This window comes from Macrotis lagotis, chromosome 3 (genome assembly GCF_037893015.1).
Source record: "Macrotis lagotis isolate mMagLag1 chromosome 3, bilby.v1.9.chrom.fasta, whole genome shotgun sequence".
Classification (NCBI taxonomy): domain Eukaryota; kingdom Metazoa; phylum Chordata; class Mammalia; order Peramelemorphia; family Peramelidae; genus Macrotis; species Macrotis lagotis.
In genome coordinates this window covers 297915477-297933447 of record NC_133660.1, presented here as the reverse complement: position 1 = coordinate 297933447, position 17971 = coordinate 297915477, and the positions used below count along the sequence as shown (strand labels likewise).

Here is a 17971-nt window from a genome sequence, read left to right as displayed (position 1 = left end):
ACTTTTAACTTTTCGTGGGGGGGACAATATAAGATTTCTTGCAGTAAAAATTTCTTTATCATTATCAGGTACTAAAAATTGCAACTTTCCCATTTGCTATTTTCCTTTTAAATCACCCTTTCATTTACCATCCCTACTCAAATTAATCTCTCCATTGTCTAAATTGCTTTGGTTCAATTTTAATTCCACACGATTTCTTTGTCTTTTGTTAGCAAACATAAATACGTTTTTAAAATTGATATTGTGTCTCTGAAGAGATTATATACTTCTTTGGGTGTAAATTTAAAGTTCTCAGATTTTATGTTCCTAGCATTATCTTGTAGAGCAATTGATTGATAGATGTTTATCAGATATCAGAGTTTGTCAGTATTTTTCCTACAGTTTTATGCATACTTACTGTCCCCAAAATATATCCCATTGACTGACTTCTAATTTTCACTAGTCACTAGATTATATATTTCTTATCTAGTAAGTATTTGAGACCATAATTCACCTAATGTCTTCCTGAATACTGAAAAACTTCATTGCCTTGCTAGTGACCATTTAGACTTAATGATATCACCTATTTCCAAATGAATAGTCATATGATGATTACTTATAGAGTTTTACCAAAAATATTTATTTTATGAGGGAAAACTGTGTTGCACAATGAATAGAGTGTCAGATCTGAAGTCAGCAAAAATAATCTTTGCAAGATGAAATCTATCCTCTGTCATTATTAGCAATGTGATGTCAAACAAGTCACCAACCCTGTTTGCTTCAGTTTTCTCTCCCATGAAAATACTTAGAGGAAGAAATGTAAAACCATGCTAGTAACATTGACTAGAAGATCAAAAATGGGATTATTAAGTTACAAATATGACAGAAAACTGTCTGCGCAACAAGGCAACACAAATATCAAGTAAACTTCCATTGATTTCTTCTTCTAAATAGGCTTTGAACCAGTTCGAAATTTACCAACCACTACTATATTATAGCATACAAGATTTTTAACACACACATGCATGCAAATAGTTTAATAAGCATTTGAGGAACATGGAGGTTTGTCAAATGCTTTAAAAACTGTCTTTATTAAATCCAATTCGACTGCATCTGCAATAATTTCCTAATATCTCAGTTTAGTTTTTGTTTTTATTTTAAAAAAGCTGTCAATGTAAACATTCTATTTAAGGAATTTTAATGCATGAAAAGGACCATATGGTTATAAATTGAATGATGAAATTAGAAATCATGTAACACAGAACTCAGACAGTACTAAAGTTTTTCTAGCATAAGTCATTCATTTTTTTTAGGTCAGCAGAGCTAAGTACAAAGATTTTAAGTGACTTAAAAAGCACAGAGTAGGTTAAGAGAAGAATTCAAACCCAGATCCTATGATTCTAGATTCAAATTTCTTTCCCTCTACCATGTTTCCTCAGCATTCATGGACAGCATTCAATCACACCCAAAGTCAGATTCAATGAACCGTTTAAATTCCTCCCTTACCTTTTGATGATGGACAAATATCAGATTCAGATTCTTCTTTCTTTGTTGAAAGCATTGCAAATAATATGATTCTGTGAAATTTGACATTACCATAAGGTTTTTAGTGGAAGAATCATGTATAGACCTCAGATCAGTAGAAATGCAAAACCCCTGGTGAGGATAACTGCCATATAAATGATTAGTTTCCCACCATTTTGAATATGATAAATCTTGTAGCCCATTCATGCGGAATGAATTATTTAACATTACCTTGCAATTTAGAGTCATGAGTGATATTGGATATTGATTGTTTTCTATAATATGATCTCAAATCTTTTCCCTCAGCAGGTGAAACCTCTCTTGATTTTGAAATAATAAATTTAGAGAACTCTGAATTGGATCTTTGAGATGGACCTCCAAGGACATTCACTCTAACCACTTCATAGATGGAAAATATAACAATATGTCTAGTCTATTTAAATGATCTATGCAGAACATGCAGATAGTAGAAATCAGAGATGATATTTGAACCCAGACCCTATATCTCCTATGTTGTGATCTCAGTTTCAAGTTCAACATGATTGCTCTTTCCATTCAATACATCAGTGAAGTAAAGCTGGATTATGTAATAGAACCTAATAGTTGACAAAAATGTCCTTTAAGTTCAAAGCAGATATAAATATTTAAATAGACAGGAGTCCTGCTCTATTGTCTTCTATGGGAATAGTTTTCTCCCCAGGCCACTTGTTAATTTTTAATGAGTTATCTTCTTTTTTTATTTTAAATTTATAGAGGCTAGTGCATAGTAATGAGGCAGCATGAGATAGTGGAAAGAGTTTTGAGTTTAAAATCAGAGAACCCTGTTTGGAGTCATTTAATAGCATTTACTGATTAGTGAATCAAAACACTTAATTGAAACCACTTCTCTCTTAAATTTTGAATGTGATTCTTGCATTCTCTGAGTGGCAGTGATTAAAATATTCCTAAATATCTATCAAAATGTTTATATCCATGTCATTTGTCAATGTGGGTAAAATAATATTGCGAGATAATTTTCATTTTTAACTACCTATGGTTCCTTTTAATTCCTCCCAATCTTATTTTTGTATTGAATAGTTCTTTCTGCTTTGGGATTTATCAGTGTTTTAATAATTTAATCAAAAAGATAGGTGCTGTTTGATCTGATCACTTTTATGTAGGCAATTTACAATTTCTGCTTATTTTCTCAACTTTGTGATTTTGGGGCAGTTAATAGGTTTTTTCCCCCTTCACTTTGTATCTTTCTGAAATTGGAAGTTGATGGAGAGAAAGAATGGGCAGTAATATGGTGTCTATATATAGTTATAATTGCAAAGACATATGAACATAACAATCCTGACACAAGAAAGGAGGATAAAGGACAGATAATAGGAAATGTGCATTACTCATTTGATATTCAATTAAAAGTAAACACATTTCGATCTCTCTATGTAAACAGCATATGCCTTGCTCATTTTCAATTAAAACAATGCATTTGCATAGAGCCAGATTCCTTTCTTCCTCTGCCAATATAATATAATTCAGTTTTATTTGAAGCGATAACTGAATTTATTGTATATCATCAAGTACAATTATACAAAATCATTAGCTTTATTTTAACATTAATTTTTACAAATGATTTCTTTTATAACTATGTGCAAAGGTAGTTTTTAATAATGATTTTTGTAAAATTTTGAGTTTCATATTTTTCTTCCTCCCATTCTTTCCTAACTCCATTCTCTTGAAAGAGATCAATCTAATATGAGGTATATGTGGATAAATATGTTAAACAAGTTTCAATATGAGTAATGTTAGTAAAGAAGAATTAGAATAAAAGGGAAAGAACATGCGAGGGAAACTATAAAATAGAAGACAACTTTTAGAAATTGAAAATAGTAAGCTTTGATCAACATTCAGCCTCCATAGTTTTTTTTTTCCTTGCTGTAGATGGTATTTTCCATCACCAGACATAAAGAATTGTCTACGATTATTGGATTCTTAGAAGAGTCCGTCCATCATGGGTGAGCATCACAGAATGTTGCTATTAATGTGTACACTGTTCTCTTGCTTCTGCTCCTTTCACTTAACGGCAGTTCATGCAAGTATTTCCAAGCATTTCTGAAGTTCTATCCCTCATGATTTCGTACAGAATAATAGTACTCCATCATAGTCATATACCGTAATTTGTTCAGGTAGTCAGCAACTGGTGGGCATGCCCTCAATTTCCAAAACTTTGTCCCTATCAAAAAGAGCAATTTTTTCTAACTCGTTAAAGGAATTTTTTTGGAATTTTGATTGGTTGGGCACTAAACATGTGGTTTAATCTGGGTAGAATTGTCATTTTTATTATATTAGTTCAACCCATCCATTTACAGTTGATATTTGTCCAGTTATTTAAATCTGATTTTATTTGTGTGAGAAGTGTTTTGTAATCATTTTCCAAAAGTTTCTGATTGTGTGTAGGTAGGTAGACTCCCAAGTATTTTATATTGTCTGAAGTTACTTAGAATGGGATTTCTCTTTCTAGCTCTTTCTGCTGCATCTTGTAAGACATATATAGAAATTTTGAGGAGTTATGAGGAGTTTTTTATACCCTGAGACTTTGCTAATGCTGCTAGTTATTTCTGGCAGTATTGTAAATGGTCCTTTAGGATTTTCTAGGTATACCATCATGTCATCTGTAAAGAGTGAGAGTTTTGTCTCTCCTTCCCAATTCTAATTCCTTCAATTTCTTTTTCTTCTCTTATTGCTAAAGCTAACATTTCTAATACAATATTGAATAGTAGTCGTGATAATGGGCCCTTATTTCATCCCTGGTCTTGTTGGGAATGTCTCTAGGCTATCCCCATTGCATATAATGCTTGTTGATGGTTTCAGATAGATACTGCTTATTATTCTAAGGAACAGTGCATTAATTCCTACATTCTCTAGTATTTTAATATGAATGAGTGTTGTATTTTGTCAGAAACTTTTTCAGCATCTATTGACATGATCATATGATTTTTTATTGGTATGTTATTGATATAATTAATTATACTAACAGGTTTCCTAATAGTGAACCAATCTTGCATTCTTGAGATAAAATTCTACTTGGTTATAATATATTATCCTAGTAATAACTTGTTGTAATCAATTTGCTAAGATTTTATTTAAGATTCTTGCATCTATATTCATCAGGGAGATAGGTCTATAGTTGTCTTTCTCTGTTTTAACTCTCACTGGTTTAGGTATCAGCACCATATTGTTTGGTGTCACAGAAAGAGTTAGGTAGAGTTCCATCTTCACCTATTTTTCCAAAGAGTTTATATAGAATTGCAACCATCTGTTCTTTAAATGTTTGATGGAATTCACTTGTGAATCTGTCTGGCTCTGGAGATTTTTTTTATGGAGTTAAATAATGACTTCATGAATTTCTTTTTCTGAGATACAGTTATTTAGGTTTAATTTCCTCTTCATTTATCCTGCTCAACTTATATTTTTGTAAATATTCATCCATTTCACTTAGATAATCAAATTTACTGGCATAAAGTTGGGCAAAATAATTCTGAATTATTAATTCAATTTTGTACTTATTGGTGGTGAGTTCACCTTTTTCATTTATGATAAAAAAAATCTGTTTTCTTATAAATTTTTAAATAAAAATGACCCTGATGATTATCAATTTTATTGTTTTTTCCATAAAATCAACTCTTGGTTTTATTTATTTATTAGTTCAATAGTGTTCTTGCATTCGATTTTATTAGTTTCTCCTTTAATTTTTAGGATTTCTAATTTGGAGGTTGAAGTTTTCCACCAATAGAACTTTGCTGTCTATGTCTTCCTGTAGCTCCTTCAAATTCTTCTCTAAGAATTTGAAAGCTATAGCATCGGGTGCATACATATTTAGTAATGAAATTACGTTATTGTCTATTTTACCTTATACGTGGATACAATTTCCTTCCTAATTGGTTTTAATGATATATGTTTTTGATGCTACTTTGTCTGACATAAGGATTGCTATCCTACTTTTTTCTTTTGCTTCAGCTGAAGGAAAATATATTTTGTTCCAACCTTTTACCTTTACTCTCTATGTAGATCTCTTCTTCAAATGAGTTTCTTGTAAGCTGCACATTGTAGGAATCTGTTTTTTTAATCCACTCTACTATTCCCTTACATTTTAAGGAAAAGTTAATCCCTTTTACATAAAAGTTATAATTACTTCATTGCCCTCCATGCTATCTTCCCTCTGTTTGTATTTTTCCCTTTTTTTCACTTTTTCCATCTTCTCCAGTATTTTGTTTCTGAATACCACCACCTTCAATGTATTTTCCCTCCTATATCAACACCCCTCCCCTTTCTTTGCTCTTTCCCTTAGCCCCTTCTTCATTACCTTCTTACTATTAGTTCCCCTTTTCCTCCCCCTCCACTTTTCCCCTTTTATTATTTGATATACTTTAATAGTTAATAGCAGGGAAACCATGTAAAGACTAACAAACTGCCTTCTATGGGGGAGAGGGAAGCAAGATTAGGGATAAATTGTAAAACTTGGAATAAATGAAATCTTTCTTTAAAAAATATTGACAATGAAAAACTTTTATCTGTATTCAGCCTTGATAGCTCCTTTTCAGGATGTGAATGATATTTTTTTCCATCATCAGGATTTTAGAATTGTCTATGATTATATTTTGAGATGAGCAAGATCATCAAACTTGAACCTCAATGTTGTTGTCAATGAGTACAATATTGTTCTGGTTCTGCTCATTTTACTCACCAGCTGTTCATGCAAGTCTTTCCAAATTTTTTCAAGTCCAATCCCTCATGATTTCTTACAGAAAAATAGTGCTCCAACCTACTCATATGTAACACAGTTTGCTGAGACATTCAAAAATTGATGGTCATCCTCTCTATTTACGATACTTTGCCACTAAAAACAGCTATAATTATATCTTTGTAAATATGGATCTTTTCTCCATTTTAATGATCTCCTTGGGACAGAGACCTAGTTCTAGTTTGTTGGTTAGAGGTTATGCAAAATTTTATAGGCCTTTAGACATAGTTAAAAATCACTTCCTATGATGGTTAGATAGTTTGCAATGCCATAAAGTGTGCTTTAGTGTCCAGCCTACTTACTTTCCCTCATTCCTTCCAACATTGAGTATTTTCCTTTCTTGGTCATATTTGTCGAAATGATAAGCATGAAGTGGTACCACAGAGTGGTTTAAATTTTCATTTTTCTTTTTGTTTTTTTCCAAGGGAAAAGGGTTAAGTGACTTTCCTAGGATCACACAGATAGGTAATTATTTAGTGTCTGAGGCTAGATTTGAATTCAGGTCTACCTGATTCCAGGGTCAGTGCTCAATCCACTACATCAAATAGGTGCCCTTCATTTGTATTTTTCTTATTAATAATTTAGAGTATTTTTCTTGTAACTATAAATTAATTTTTCATCTGGAAACTGCCTATTCATACACTTTGCCCATTTATCTACTGTTAAATTGCATTCATTCATATAAATTTTACTTAGTCCTCTTTATATTGTAATAATTAGTCCTTTATCAGAAATATCAGCAGTGATTTTTCCCCAATATACTGAATTACTTTTGGTCTTGGTAGCAATAATTTTATTTGTGCATATACTTATAACCTTAATGTAATCAAAATTTTCAGTTTTATATTTTTTAATATGCTTTGTCTCTTAGTTGGTCATAAGCAAATCCAGTCTCCATATATCTCACTGAAAAACATTTCTTTGTATCCCTAACTGCCTTATTGAATCATCTTTTAGACCTAAATTCTATACCCATTTTGACTTTATCTTGGTAAAAGATGTGAAAGTGGGGCAGCTAGGTGGCGTAGTGGATAAAACACTGGCCTTGGAGTGAGGAGTACCTGAGTTCATTCCCATTCATTTCTAAGTTTCCTAAAATTCTTTTCATCCTCTTTACTCCTTGTTCATTTTGTGAATAGATTTATCTAATTGTGAGAGAGGGAGTTTGATGTCCCACAATACTGTAATTTTGGTATTTATATATCCCTTTATAATTTGGACATGATATCCTTGGTGCAAATATGTTCAATATTGATATTATTTCATTGATTTTAATCTTTCAGAAATATATAGTTTCCATCCTTATCCCTTCTAATGAAATCTATTTCTAATTTTATTTTGACTGACATTCAGATCACTAACCTTGCTTTTTTCCTAACTTCAGTTGAAGCATGATATATTCTGCTCAAGCATTTTACCTTTATGTTGTGTGTATGAATGTGTTTCTTTTAAACAACATATTGTAGGATTGTGTTTTTAATCCACTAAACTATACATTTATACTTAATGGGAAAGTTCATTAAGTTCATATTTACTGTTATGATTACTAAGTCATTAGTTCCCGGCTTGCTGCATTACTTCATTTGTACTTTTCTCTTTTTTTTTCTCCATATCTCTCTCTCTCTTTTTTAAAGCTTTTTTTTGCAAGGCAATGAGGTTAAGTGGCTTGCCAAAGACTACACAGCTAGGTAATTATTAATTGTCTGAGGCTGGATTTAAACTCAGGTACTCCTGACTCCAGGGCCGGTGCTCTATCCACTGCGTCAGCTAGCTGCCCCCCTAATATATCTCTTTTCATTAATCTTTATCCTTTGATTTTACTTCTCTATTAGCCCTTCTTTCTATCAGCTCCTTTCCCTGTCCTTCATTTTCCTTTTCATGTGGTTTACCTTTTTTTTGAGGGGGAGAGGATGGATAGTATTCTTTATCATAAGTTCAAGAAATTGTTTCAATATTGTACCCATAAAAAATATTGCTAAATGTATTTTCCTCCATCCTATTCCAGCCACCTTCATTTATTCTATTCTCTCCTTGTAGCTGTTCTCAAGCTGTCTCTCCTTAAAAGTGTGTTGTTATCCGACTACCCTTTCCCCTGATCTTCTTCTCTTATAATGCTCTTTCCTCTCCTCCCTATATTCCTTTTCTCTCATCCATTTCCTCTCCTATGAGTTATCAGTATCATCTTCCCATGCAGGAATACAAGCAGTTCAACATCACTAAGTCCCTCATAATGTGCCCTTCCCATTCACCTTCTCTATGTTTCACCTGAGTCCTGTACTTGGGAAACAAATTTTCTATTCAGCACTGATCATTTCATCTGGAAAATGTGAAAGTTTCCTATTTCATTGAATGCCCATCTCCCCCCCCCCCGAAACTCTCTGTTCAGTTTGGGTGACTAATTGATTCTTCATTGTAATCCAAGCTCTTTTGCATTCTGGAATATCATATTCCATGCCCTATAATACCTTTATGTAGAAGCTGCTAAGTCTTGTATTTGGAATGTAGATCCATAATATTTGGGAGTTCTGAAATTTGGCTATAACATTCCTGGCAGTTTTTATTTTGGGATCTCTTTCAGATCAATTCTTTCAATTTTGATTTTACCCTTTATTTCTAAGATAACAAGATAATTTTAGTGGATTGAAAACTCACATCTAGACTCTTTTTTGTCATTATGTTAATATTGTCCTATACTTTTTTAAATTGCTTCCCTTTGATATATTTTCCAGATCAGATGTTTTTCCAATGAGATATTTCACATTTTCTTCTACTTTTTCATTCTTTTGCTTTGTTTTATTGTTTCTTGTTTCCTCACAAAATCATCAGCTTTCTTTAGCCCCATCCTACATTTGAAGGAGTTTTCTTCAGAGAGCTTTGTATGTTCATTTCTTTCTGACCAGTTCTTCATTTTAAGGCAGTCTTCAATGTATTGAACCGCTTTTTCCTTTTGACCCAAACTGGTTTTTAAAATGTTGTTTTCTTCAATATTTTTTATATTTTCTTCACCAAGCTGCTGACTCAGTTTTTTTTTAAATTTCCTGCTTCACTCCCCTATCTCTTACCATTTTTATCTCTACCTCCCTTACTTGCTTTTCAAAACCTTTTCTGAACTACTCCACAGCCTGAGACAAATTCATATTTTTTTTCTTGGAGGCTCGGGATTCAGAAGATTTGACTTTGTTATGCTCTGATTATGTATTTTGATTCTCCATGGGAGCAAGGAAATTCTCTGTGGTTGGATTTTTTGTGTTGTTTGCACATTTCTCCAGTCTATTACTTGACTTTAACTCTTTCTTAAGGTGGGGTTCTCCTCCCAGGTATAGGATGCATTGCTCCCAGTTTTTGAGTGTTTTTGTAACTGTTTTCAGTGATATCTCCCCCAGGTACCTGAAAGTTCTCAATTCTTTCAAGGTCTTATGAGAGTCACTGTCTGCTCTTCTAGCTGATGCTCTGTCCTGTGGATGACTACAAGCACACCTTTCTGTCCTGGAACTATTAGAAGAGTCCCAGTTATATTGCAATCAGTTCTACTGTGCTTCTACTCCTTTTCCTGATACTGGAGTCCCAGATTGTGACGTGAATCTGTATTTGGACAAAGTTACAGAGTCTTACCTCAGGAATAACAAAGAGATAAAGAGACCTCTGAAATCTCCCCCAAAACCCCCTTAGCATGCATGAGCTGAGCCCTCTAGAAGCAACTGCCCAGTGGCTACCTGGTGAGTGGCTCCCTGGACCAGCTTCTGGTCCTCTGGTCCTGTGTCTATGATGAGACCTGTGTTAGACTGGACTCAGCTCTCATTCTGGTGCCACAGAGTTTTCTGCTGACCTTCTCAGTTGTACTTGGTAATGCATGTGCTGAGAGATCTGGAAAACTCTTCTTCTTCCATGGACCAAGAAAGCATGAGGTCTGTTTCTGGATGACTGGAGGTAGTTTGTTCCTGTGTGGCCACGGTTGCCCTATAGTTCCTTTTTAATCCCAGTGTAATATACCTTACCCACAGATCTTCCAAGTTGCCTTGACCTGGAAAATTGTTTCGAATCATTCTTTCGTGAATTCTGCCATTAAAAAATTTTCTTAGAATCATTATTTAATTGTATTTAGAGTGTTTGGGCACTGCCTTTATTCAGTCATCTTGGCTCCAACCTCTTAATTTTCTTTGTTACTTTTACTTTACCTTTGACTTAATCTTTCATTTTACTTTCATCCTCCCTTTTATCAGTCCCTTTTCCCCTTTCCCATTCTGCCCCATAGTTCATTACAAGCTAGGATGAATTTTCAACCCAATTGGGAATGTGTTATTCCCTTTTTGTGCCAAATCTGTAGAGTAAGACTTATTCAGTGTTCACTACTCCTATCATTGTTTCCACTATAATAGATCTTTGTGCCTCTCCATGTGGTATTACTAACTTTTAATTTCTCATTTTGTAGTATAATACTTCCCTCCATGTCTTAATTCTTTTAAATCACTGTCTTGTACTGCAACTTCTATCAAGAGAGTTCTTTTATCTATGCTGATAGAATAGTTCTCAAGGACTGATTGATTGATTTATAAGCACAAAAGCCTTATAATCACTTTTTACTCATAGATTCTGACCAAATATGTTCCTTTAAAATGTCCCATTAGAAAAAATCATTCTCAAGAGTATTAAGTATGATAAAATTGTAATCAATTTATATCATATCCCTTTTCCATTTGCCCTAAAATAGAAGTATGAACTAATGAAAAAATATTCCATAATCTATTCCTACTCCCACTAACTCCCTTCTAACTGTAGTTAAATTATCGTGTAAAACAAAGTCATTTCATACACCATCTGTATCCAGACCTTCTAAATTACTTCTTCCAACTATCCCAATAGAAATTGATGTAAAGTATCATGTAAAACAAACGTGCTTAAGATCCATTTAGGCTCAAATCTTCCCTCTAACAATATTAAACTCTTATAAAGTATCAGCTAAAGATTCATTACTTTTATGATCAACATATACCCTTACCCTCTCACTGAGTAATATTCTTTTAAATGTATTAGCTTCCTGTGTATGTATACACACATACACATACACCAACACACACACCAACACACACACAGAGTTTAATGTTATTGACTAGCAATTTTCCCCATCTTCATTTTCTTTTTATAGATTTCATGAATTTTGTATTTGAAAATCAAGTTTTCTGTCCAGTTTTGGTGTTTTTATCAGATGTTTGAAATTCCTCCATTTCCTTAAAAGTTCTTCTCTTCACCTGAAATAATATGTTCAATTTTGTAGGGTAATTGATTCCTGGTTGTAATCCAATGTCCTTTGTCTGCTGGAATATCCTTTTCAAGGACCTCTGATTATTTTATAATAATGAATGTTTCCTTGGTATTCAAATTGCTTTTTTATTGTTTGCTGTATTTTCTCTTTTAGCTGAGGATTCTGAAATTTAATTTGAAAATTCCTTGGAGTTTTTATTGTGGATCTCTTTTGGAGAAACTTTGCATGCAATTGAAAAAGAATAAATAAAAAGTGAAGTGTTACAATCTCCCTGATTGTAGGGCAATCATTCTCTCCATCATACCACCTAGGTACACAATATAATGAACAATATTTGTCACATAATAGTCACTTCAAATACTCTATCTATACATCTATCTATCTATCTTTCTTTCTATCTATCTATCTATCTATCTATCTATCTATCTATATCCCCATCCATCTACTAGTCTACTTATCATCATCTACAACATAACTATCATTTATTTTGGATCAAATTATTCTTAGCAGCATATTTGTGCCACAATAAAACAAATAGATTTTAACTCATAAATATGATATTGTCTCAATTAATAGTGTAGAAAATTACTTGAAGAAACAAGACTTAAAAAGGAGACAACATGAACTTATTATTGAATGGATTCAGGGAGTGTAAAAGACTGATTTGAGAAGAGACAAAATTCCAGGAAGGAGGACAAGATATGTGAAGACAGAAGAGTGAAAAGTCATATATGGAGAATAGCAAATAAGCAAGTATGCTGGGCACATTGAGTAAGTTCTAAGCAATATTAGGGTAACTTTTGAAAAATTCAGATATATTGAGGTTCTGAAAAGCTTATATATCAATTCTAATACTAGGAGTGTTAGATTGTGTTAGAGGCAATGGAAAAATCTTGAAGTCTCTTGAATCATTGTGACACAAGATAAGACATATGAACTAAATGTAGAAGGGTGAAAGAGAAAAGGAAGTAAATGTCCATCACTTGCAGAATGACTAAAATTTAGTGGTTTATAAATAAATTGCAGTATTGATGCCATTTTTCAGAAGATGTAACAGAACCATGAGAAAACAGGGATACATTGTGAAATAATCCAAAGCAATGAAAGAAGAATCATGACAGTAAGATAAACAAAATTTACAATAAATTACACTTAAAGAGCTACCAAAAGTAAGGTCACAAAATTTTTATTACTTTGATGAATCATAGATATGGTTATAACTTCACGATGTCTAACTTTGTTGTTATCAAAAAGGGAATAATACATAAAATCAATTCATTGTTTTTGATCATTAAAAATAAATATAATTCACACATCCTTCTAATAACAAAGTAAAATTTGAACATTTCTTGACCATCTTTAGGTAACGTCCCAAAATAAACTCAAGTTTTGTGAACCTTTTTTCAAATAGCCCACTATTCAGGTTTAATATATTTAACTAATTGCCTCAATTTGACATTTCAAATTTATAGGAAAGATAATTTCCTAATATTAGTTTTTGAAAAATAAAATAAGGGGACTCAAATGTACTTCTGTAGTCATACCTGGAATGATAAAATATTTTCAAGAACTGAGATGAAATGATGATAATTTCAAAGGCACATAGGATTAAATAGAAAGTATCATAATGGAGGAATTATGAAACTAGTAGATAGGAAATATTAAAAGATAAATTCATATCATTCCTTCACAACTTTTAATTCATAATTAGTACAATGGAGAAGAAAATAATGCCAATTCACTTATTGAGAAAATAGTCTTATTATGGGGTTTATATAATTAAAATCTCAGAACTCAATTTCTTCAAATTAAGAAATTTCCATCTCCTCACTACTCTGAAATATTTCATTAAATCATTGGATCATAGATTTAGGATGAGAACATAGCTTAGAGGCCACATAATCTTATGACTTTGTTTTGCAATTGAAAAATATAATATCTTAAATTATTGAAATTTCTTGTGTTAAATGCCAAATAAATGTATAAGATAGGGTATATATATATATGGATTTGATGACTTTTGTTAAATATTTCCCAATAACACATAAAATTTTTGGAGTTTAAATAAAAAACTCTAATTCCAATTCATTCCATCCTACCTTTCCTTGAGAAAATAAGCAATAGATATAGATGTCACAAATGAATTCATATATGAAATATGGGTACGAATAACTATTTTTCAAAAGAAAACACATAAAAACAAAAACTTTTTTTAAAAAAATGCATACTTTAATCTGCACTCCAACTTCATCACTTTCCTATCTAGAGTTGGATAGCATTTCTCGTGTACAAGGAGGGATTTTAATCAAAGTAGTCTATAGTCAAAATTAAGTTCCACATTGTCTGTACTACACATTCTTCCAAAGAATCCTTTTACATGTAAATTAGAGTAACAGAGCTAATATGACATGTGTTACTTGTATAACTGACTCACGTGACCTATCAAAAAATAAAATTACCCATATGTGTACATATTTACATATATATATATGTCATTTTATGTCTCACACAAGCTTGAAATCTATTGTGTCCTTCTTGCTTGCTCTACTTCATATCAGTTTATTATAAACATATCATAAATCAAGAAATTCTCAGATTGAGTTATCAGGAATTGAGCTAATTTATAATGGCTACTTTCAAAGCAAACAATATTCTCCAATAATTATCTTAGAAGTAATTCCCAAGAAAGTACCTGCTTATATATTGCCTTCCAAAATTAATCCCAATGATGGTCTTTTGATTTGTGAATCTCTGCTTTGATTGAAATCAGTTATTCATTTCCAAAAATTCTATTTTTTATTCATAGTTGTACTAAACATATAGTCAATTTATCCCTGTACCCACCTTTCAAGACCAACTGATTGGGTTGAATAAGACAGGATATTGTGTGGAATTTGTGGTATAATAAAAATATGACTGGGTGAAAATGCATACATTTGTCATTTATATGACATTATCCATTCTTAACTTTGAACTATGAAATCAGAAAGCTTATGATAAATGTAACATAATCACTGTTAAAGGTATGGGCAAGCTAATTCATATCAATTTATAGTATGAGATATTACTTGAAGAATCAAGATTTAAAAGGAGATGCCAAGTACTCATTCTTGGAAGGATTCAAGGAATGTAAAAGACTAAATTGAGGAGTGACAACATTTCAGGCAGGAGAACAGGATATGTATACACAGACAAAAGAGTGAAAAGTCATGTATAGAGAATAGCAAATGGGAAAGTTTGCCTGGAACATTTAGTAAGGTAATAAAATTAACAGGGTAACTTTTTGTAAAGTTCAGATTATTGAAATTGTGAAAAGCTATATATCAATTCTAATACTAGGAGAATTATTTTGTGTTAGAGGGAATTGGAAAATTCTAAAGCCACTTGAGTCATTGTGTGACATGATCAGACAGATGATCTTAAATGCACAAGAGTGAAAGAGAAAAAGAAGTATATGTCCATCACTTGAAGAATGATTAAAAATTAGTGGCTTATAAATAAATTGTAGTGTTAGTGAAATTTTTCAGAAAGATATAATAGAACTTTTGGAAAATATAGATGAATTGTGAAATAATCCAAATTAAGGAAAAAAGAATCATGAGAACAATATAAGTAAAATTTACAAAAAATGAAACTCAAAGAATACTCAAAGTAAAGTCAGAAAAATTTTAATTACTATGATTAATTACAAATGTGGTGACAACCTCCTTATGTATGACTTCTTTGTAATAAAAAGGGAATACTATATAAAATTGACTCGTTGTTGTTGACAATTCACAAACTTTTCTAATAACACAAAGTACAATTTGAATATTCATCTTGACAATCCTTAAATAAAGTCCAGAAATAGTTTTCTGAACATTTTTAATAATGCTGGTTTAATATATTTCATTAATTATTTCCATTTGACATCTCACAATCATGGGAAAGATAATTTCTTAATATTGTCTTTGAAACATCAAATAAGTGAACTCATGAATATTTTGACAGTAATACCTGTAATGATATAAGAGATTTTTCAAGAACTGAGAAGAGGAAAAAGATGATAATTTCAAAGGCAAAAAGGATTAAATAGAAATATAATAATGGAGAAATAATGAAACAAGTAAATAGAAAATATTAATAGATAATTTTATATCAATCCTTCATGACTCTTAATTTAGAGAATATTTTTTTCATTGCCATAATGACATCTTTATTCCTAAGGCTGTAAATCAGGGGGTTAAATAAAGGAGTTAAACTTGTGTAGAAAAGAGAAATAATTTTTTCTACTCCTGATATGTAACTGCTCTTGGGTTGTAAATATGCAATCATAGCAGATCCATAAAATAAACCCATGACTATGAGGTGGGAGGAGCAAGTAGAAAAAGCTTTTGATCTTCCAATTACTGTTGGCAGTTTGTGAATGGAAATGAAGATTCTAGTATAGGAGCAAAGTATCAATATAAAGGGGAAAATGACAAATAAAATAACATCTGCATAGACTGAGAATTCATTCCAAAATGTGTCTCCACAAGACAACAGCATTAATGATGACATGTCACAGTAAAAGTGATTAAGTATATTAGAATTACAGAAGGGTAATGAAAATACCTGGTAGGTTTGCCCCATTAAGATGGGCGCCCCACTGATCCAGGAGGCAATCACTAGCTGAATACACATCTTGTGGTTCATAATAAGAGTATAATAGAGTGGCTTACAGATGGCCACATAACGGTCATATGCCATCACCGCCATGAACAGAGACTCAGTGCCTGCCAGAATAAGAAAGAAGAAAAGTTGAGTAGCACAGGCCAGCAAAGAAATATTTTTGTTCCGAGTCCAAAGGTCTGATAGCATTCTAGGAAGAAGGACAGTTGTATAGCAGATTTCCAGGAAGGCAAAATTGCCAAGAAAAAAATACATGGGTGTTTGGAGAGCTGCATCAGATTTTGTAATTATAATAATGAGGCCATTTCCAATCAAAATACTTAAATAAATGATTACAAAAATACCAAAAAGAATATCTTGAAGATTGGGTGAATCAGAGAATCCTAAAAGAATAAAATCATTTAAATGACTGAGATTTGCTTCTGTTTTTATTTCCATGGATTTCTTCTCTGGAAATACTGAATGCAGTACAGACAATTCACAACAGAATCCAAGGACTGCCTAATTTTCTGTAAAATGAGAGTGTTCCGTTATATTACTGCTAAGTTTTATTTTTTAATCTGATCAATTATGTTTTAAACGCCTAATTATCCCTCATACTCTCCCTTGGGTCATGTTCATCTCTGATATTTCTGGTATTGTCCTGAAAAAACTATCCAGCAAATTGTTTTAAGGTCTATAATACCAATGTCCCATAATCTGTGTTATACTGTATTATACTTTCATTTTAAAGAAAAATTGAATGACTATGATTGGAGATCATATTTGATACAGAATAAAACCTAGACATGTTAAAACTGACAAATATACCCAGATGTCAAAAATATGTACCAATGTGAAATAACTATTTACTGTTCATCCATTTAAAAATACACGTACTTAAGAGGAATCTCCACTTCTATTATAGAGTTGTTGTCAAACAGTCACTTTTCAATATACATATCTGACCTTTCTGACCCAATTTGGGATGGTCATGACATAAATACTGGAGTGGTTTGATGGTTCTTTTTCTAGAATATCCTTTTTTGGATTTGCACAGGTTCACACACCTAGGAAGTATCTGAGGCTGAATTTGTCTTTGGTTAACAGACATCCATACATAAATATATAGAAACATATATGTTCATATATTCTGTCTACGGACATTGTCTCTGACTAGGATATGAACTTCTTTGGGTGAGAATTATGTATTCTCTGATTTTGATTTCCTAGCATTATCTTTTATAGAAATTGATTGATAGATGTTTATCAGATATGTCAGGATATTATTTCTAATGCACATCTACAGTCCCAAATATATATCTCACTGAATGACTTCCAATTTGCATTAATCACTATATTCTATATTTTATATCAAGTTAGTTTTTCAGATAATATTTCTTCTAATGTCTTCCTGAATATTGGAACAACTTCGCTCTCTAGCTAGTGACATTTTAGTCTTCATGATATCACCTATTTCCAAATGAATAGTCATATGATTGTTACTTATAGAGTTTTACCAAAAATATTGCTTTTATGAGGGACATCTGTGTTGCACAATGAATAGAGTATCATATCTGGAGTCAGGAGAAATAATCTTTGCAAGTTGAAATCTATCCTCTGTCATTATTAGCAATGTGATGTCAAACAAGTCATTAACCATGTTTGATTCTGTTTTTTTCTCCAATAAAAAGACTTAGAGAAAGAAATGTAAAACCATGCTAGTAACATTGACTAGAAGATCAAAAATGGGATTATTAAGTTACAAATATGACAGAAAACTGCCTGCACTA

At 32.0% G+C, this 17971-nt stretch overlaps 1 protein-coding gene across 1 annotated transcript; it reads right to left on the bottom strand.

The window, feature by feature from the left end:
• Nucleotides 1-15686: 15686 nt before the first annotated feature.
• Nucleotides 15687-16637, bottom strand: LOC141519571 (olfactory receptor 10AG1-like). The gene has a single exon (XM_074231777.1). The coding sequence runs from the start codon at nucleotides 16635-16637 to the stop codon at nucleotides 15687-15689; it is 951 nt and encodes a 316-aa protein (XP_074087878.1).
• Nucleotides 16638-17971: the final 1334 nt, after the last annotated feature.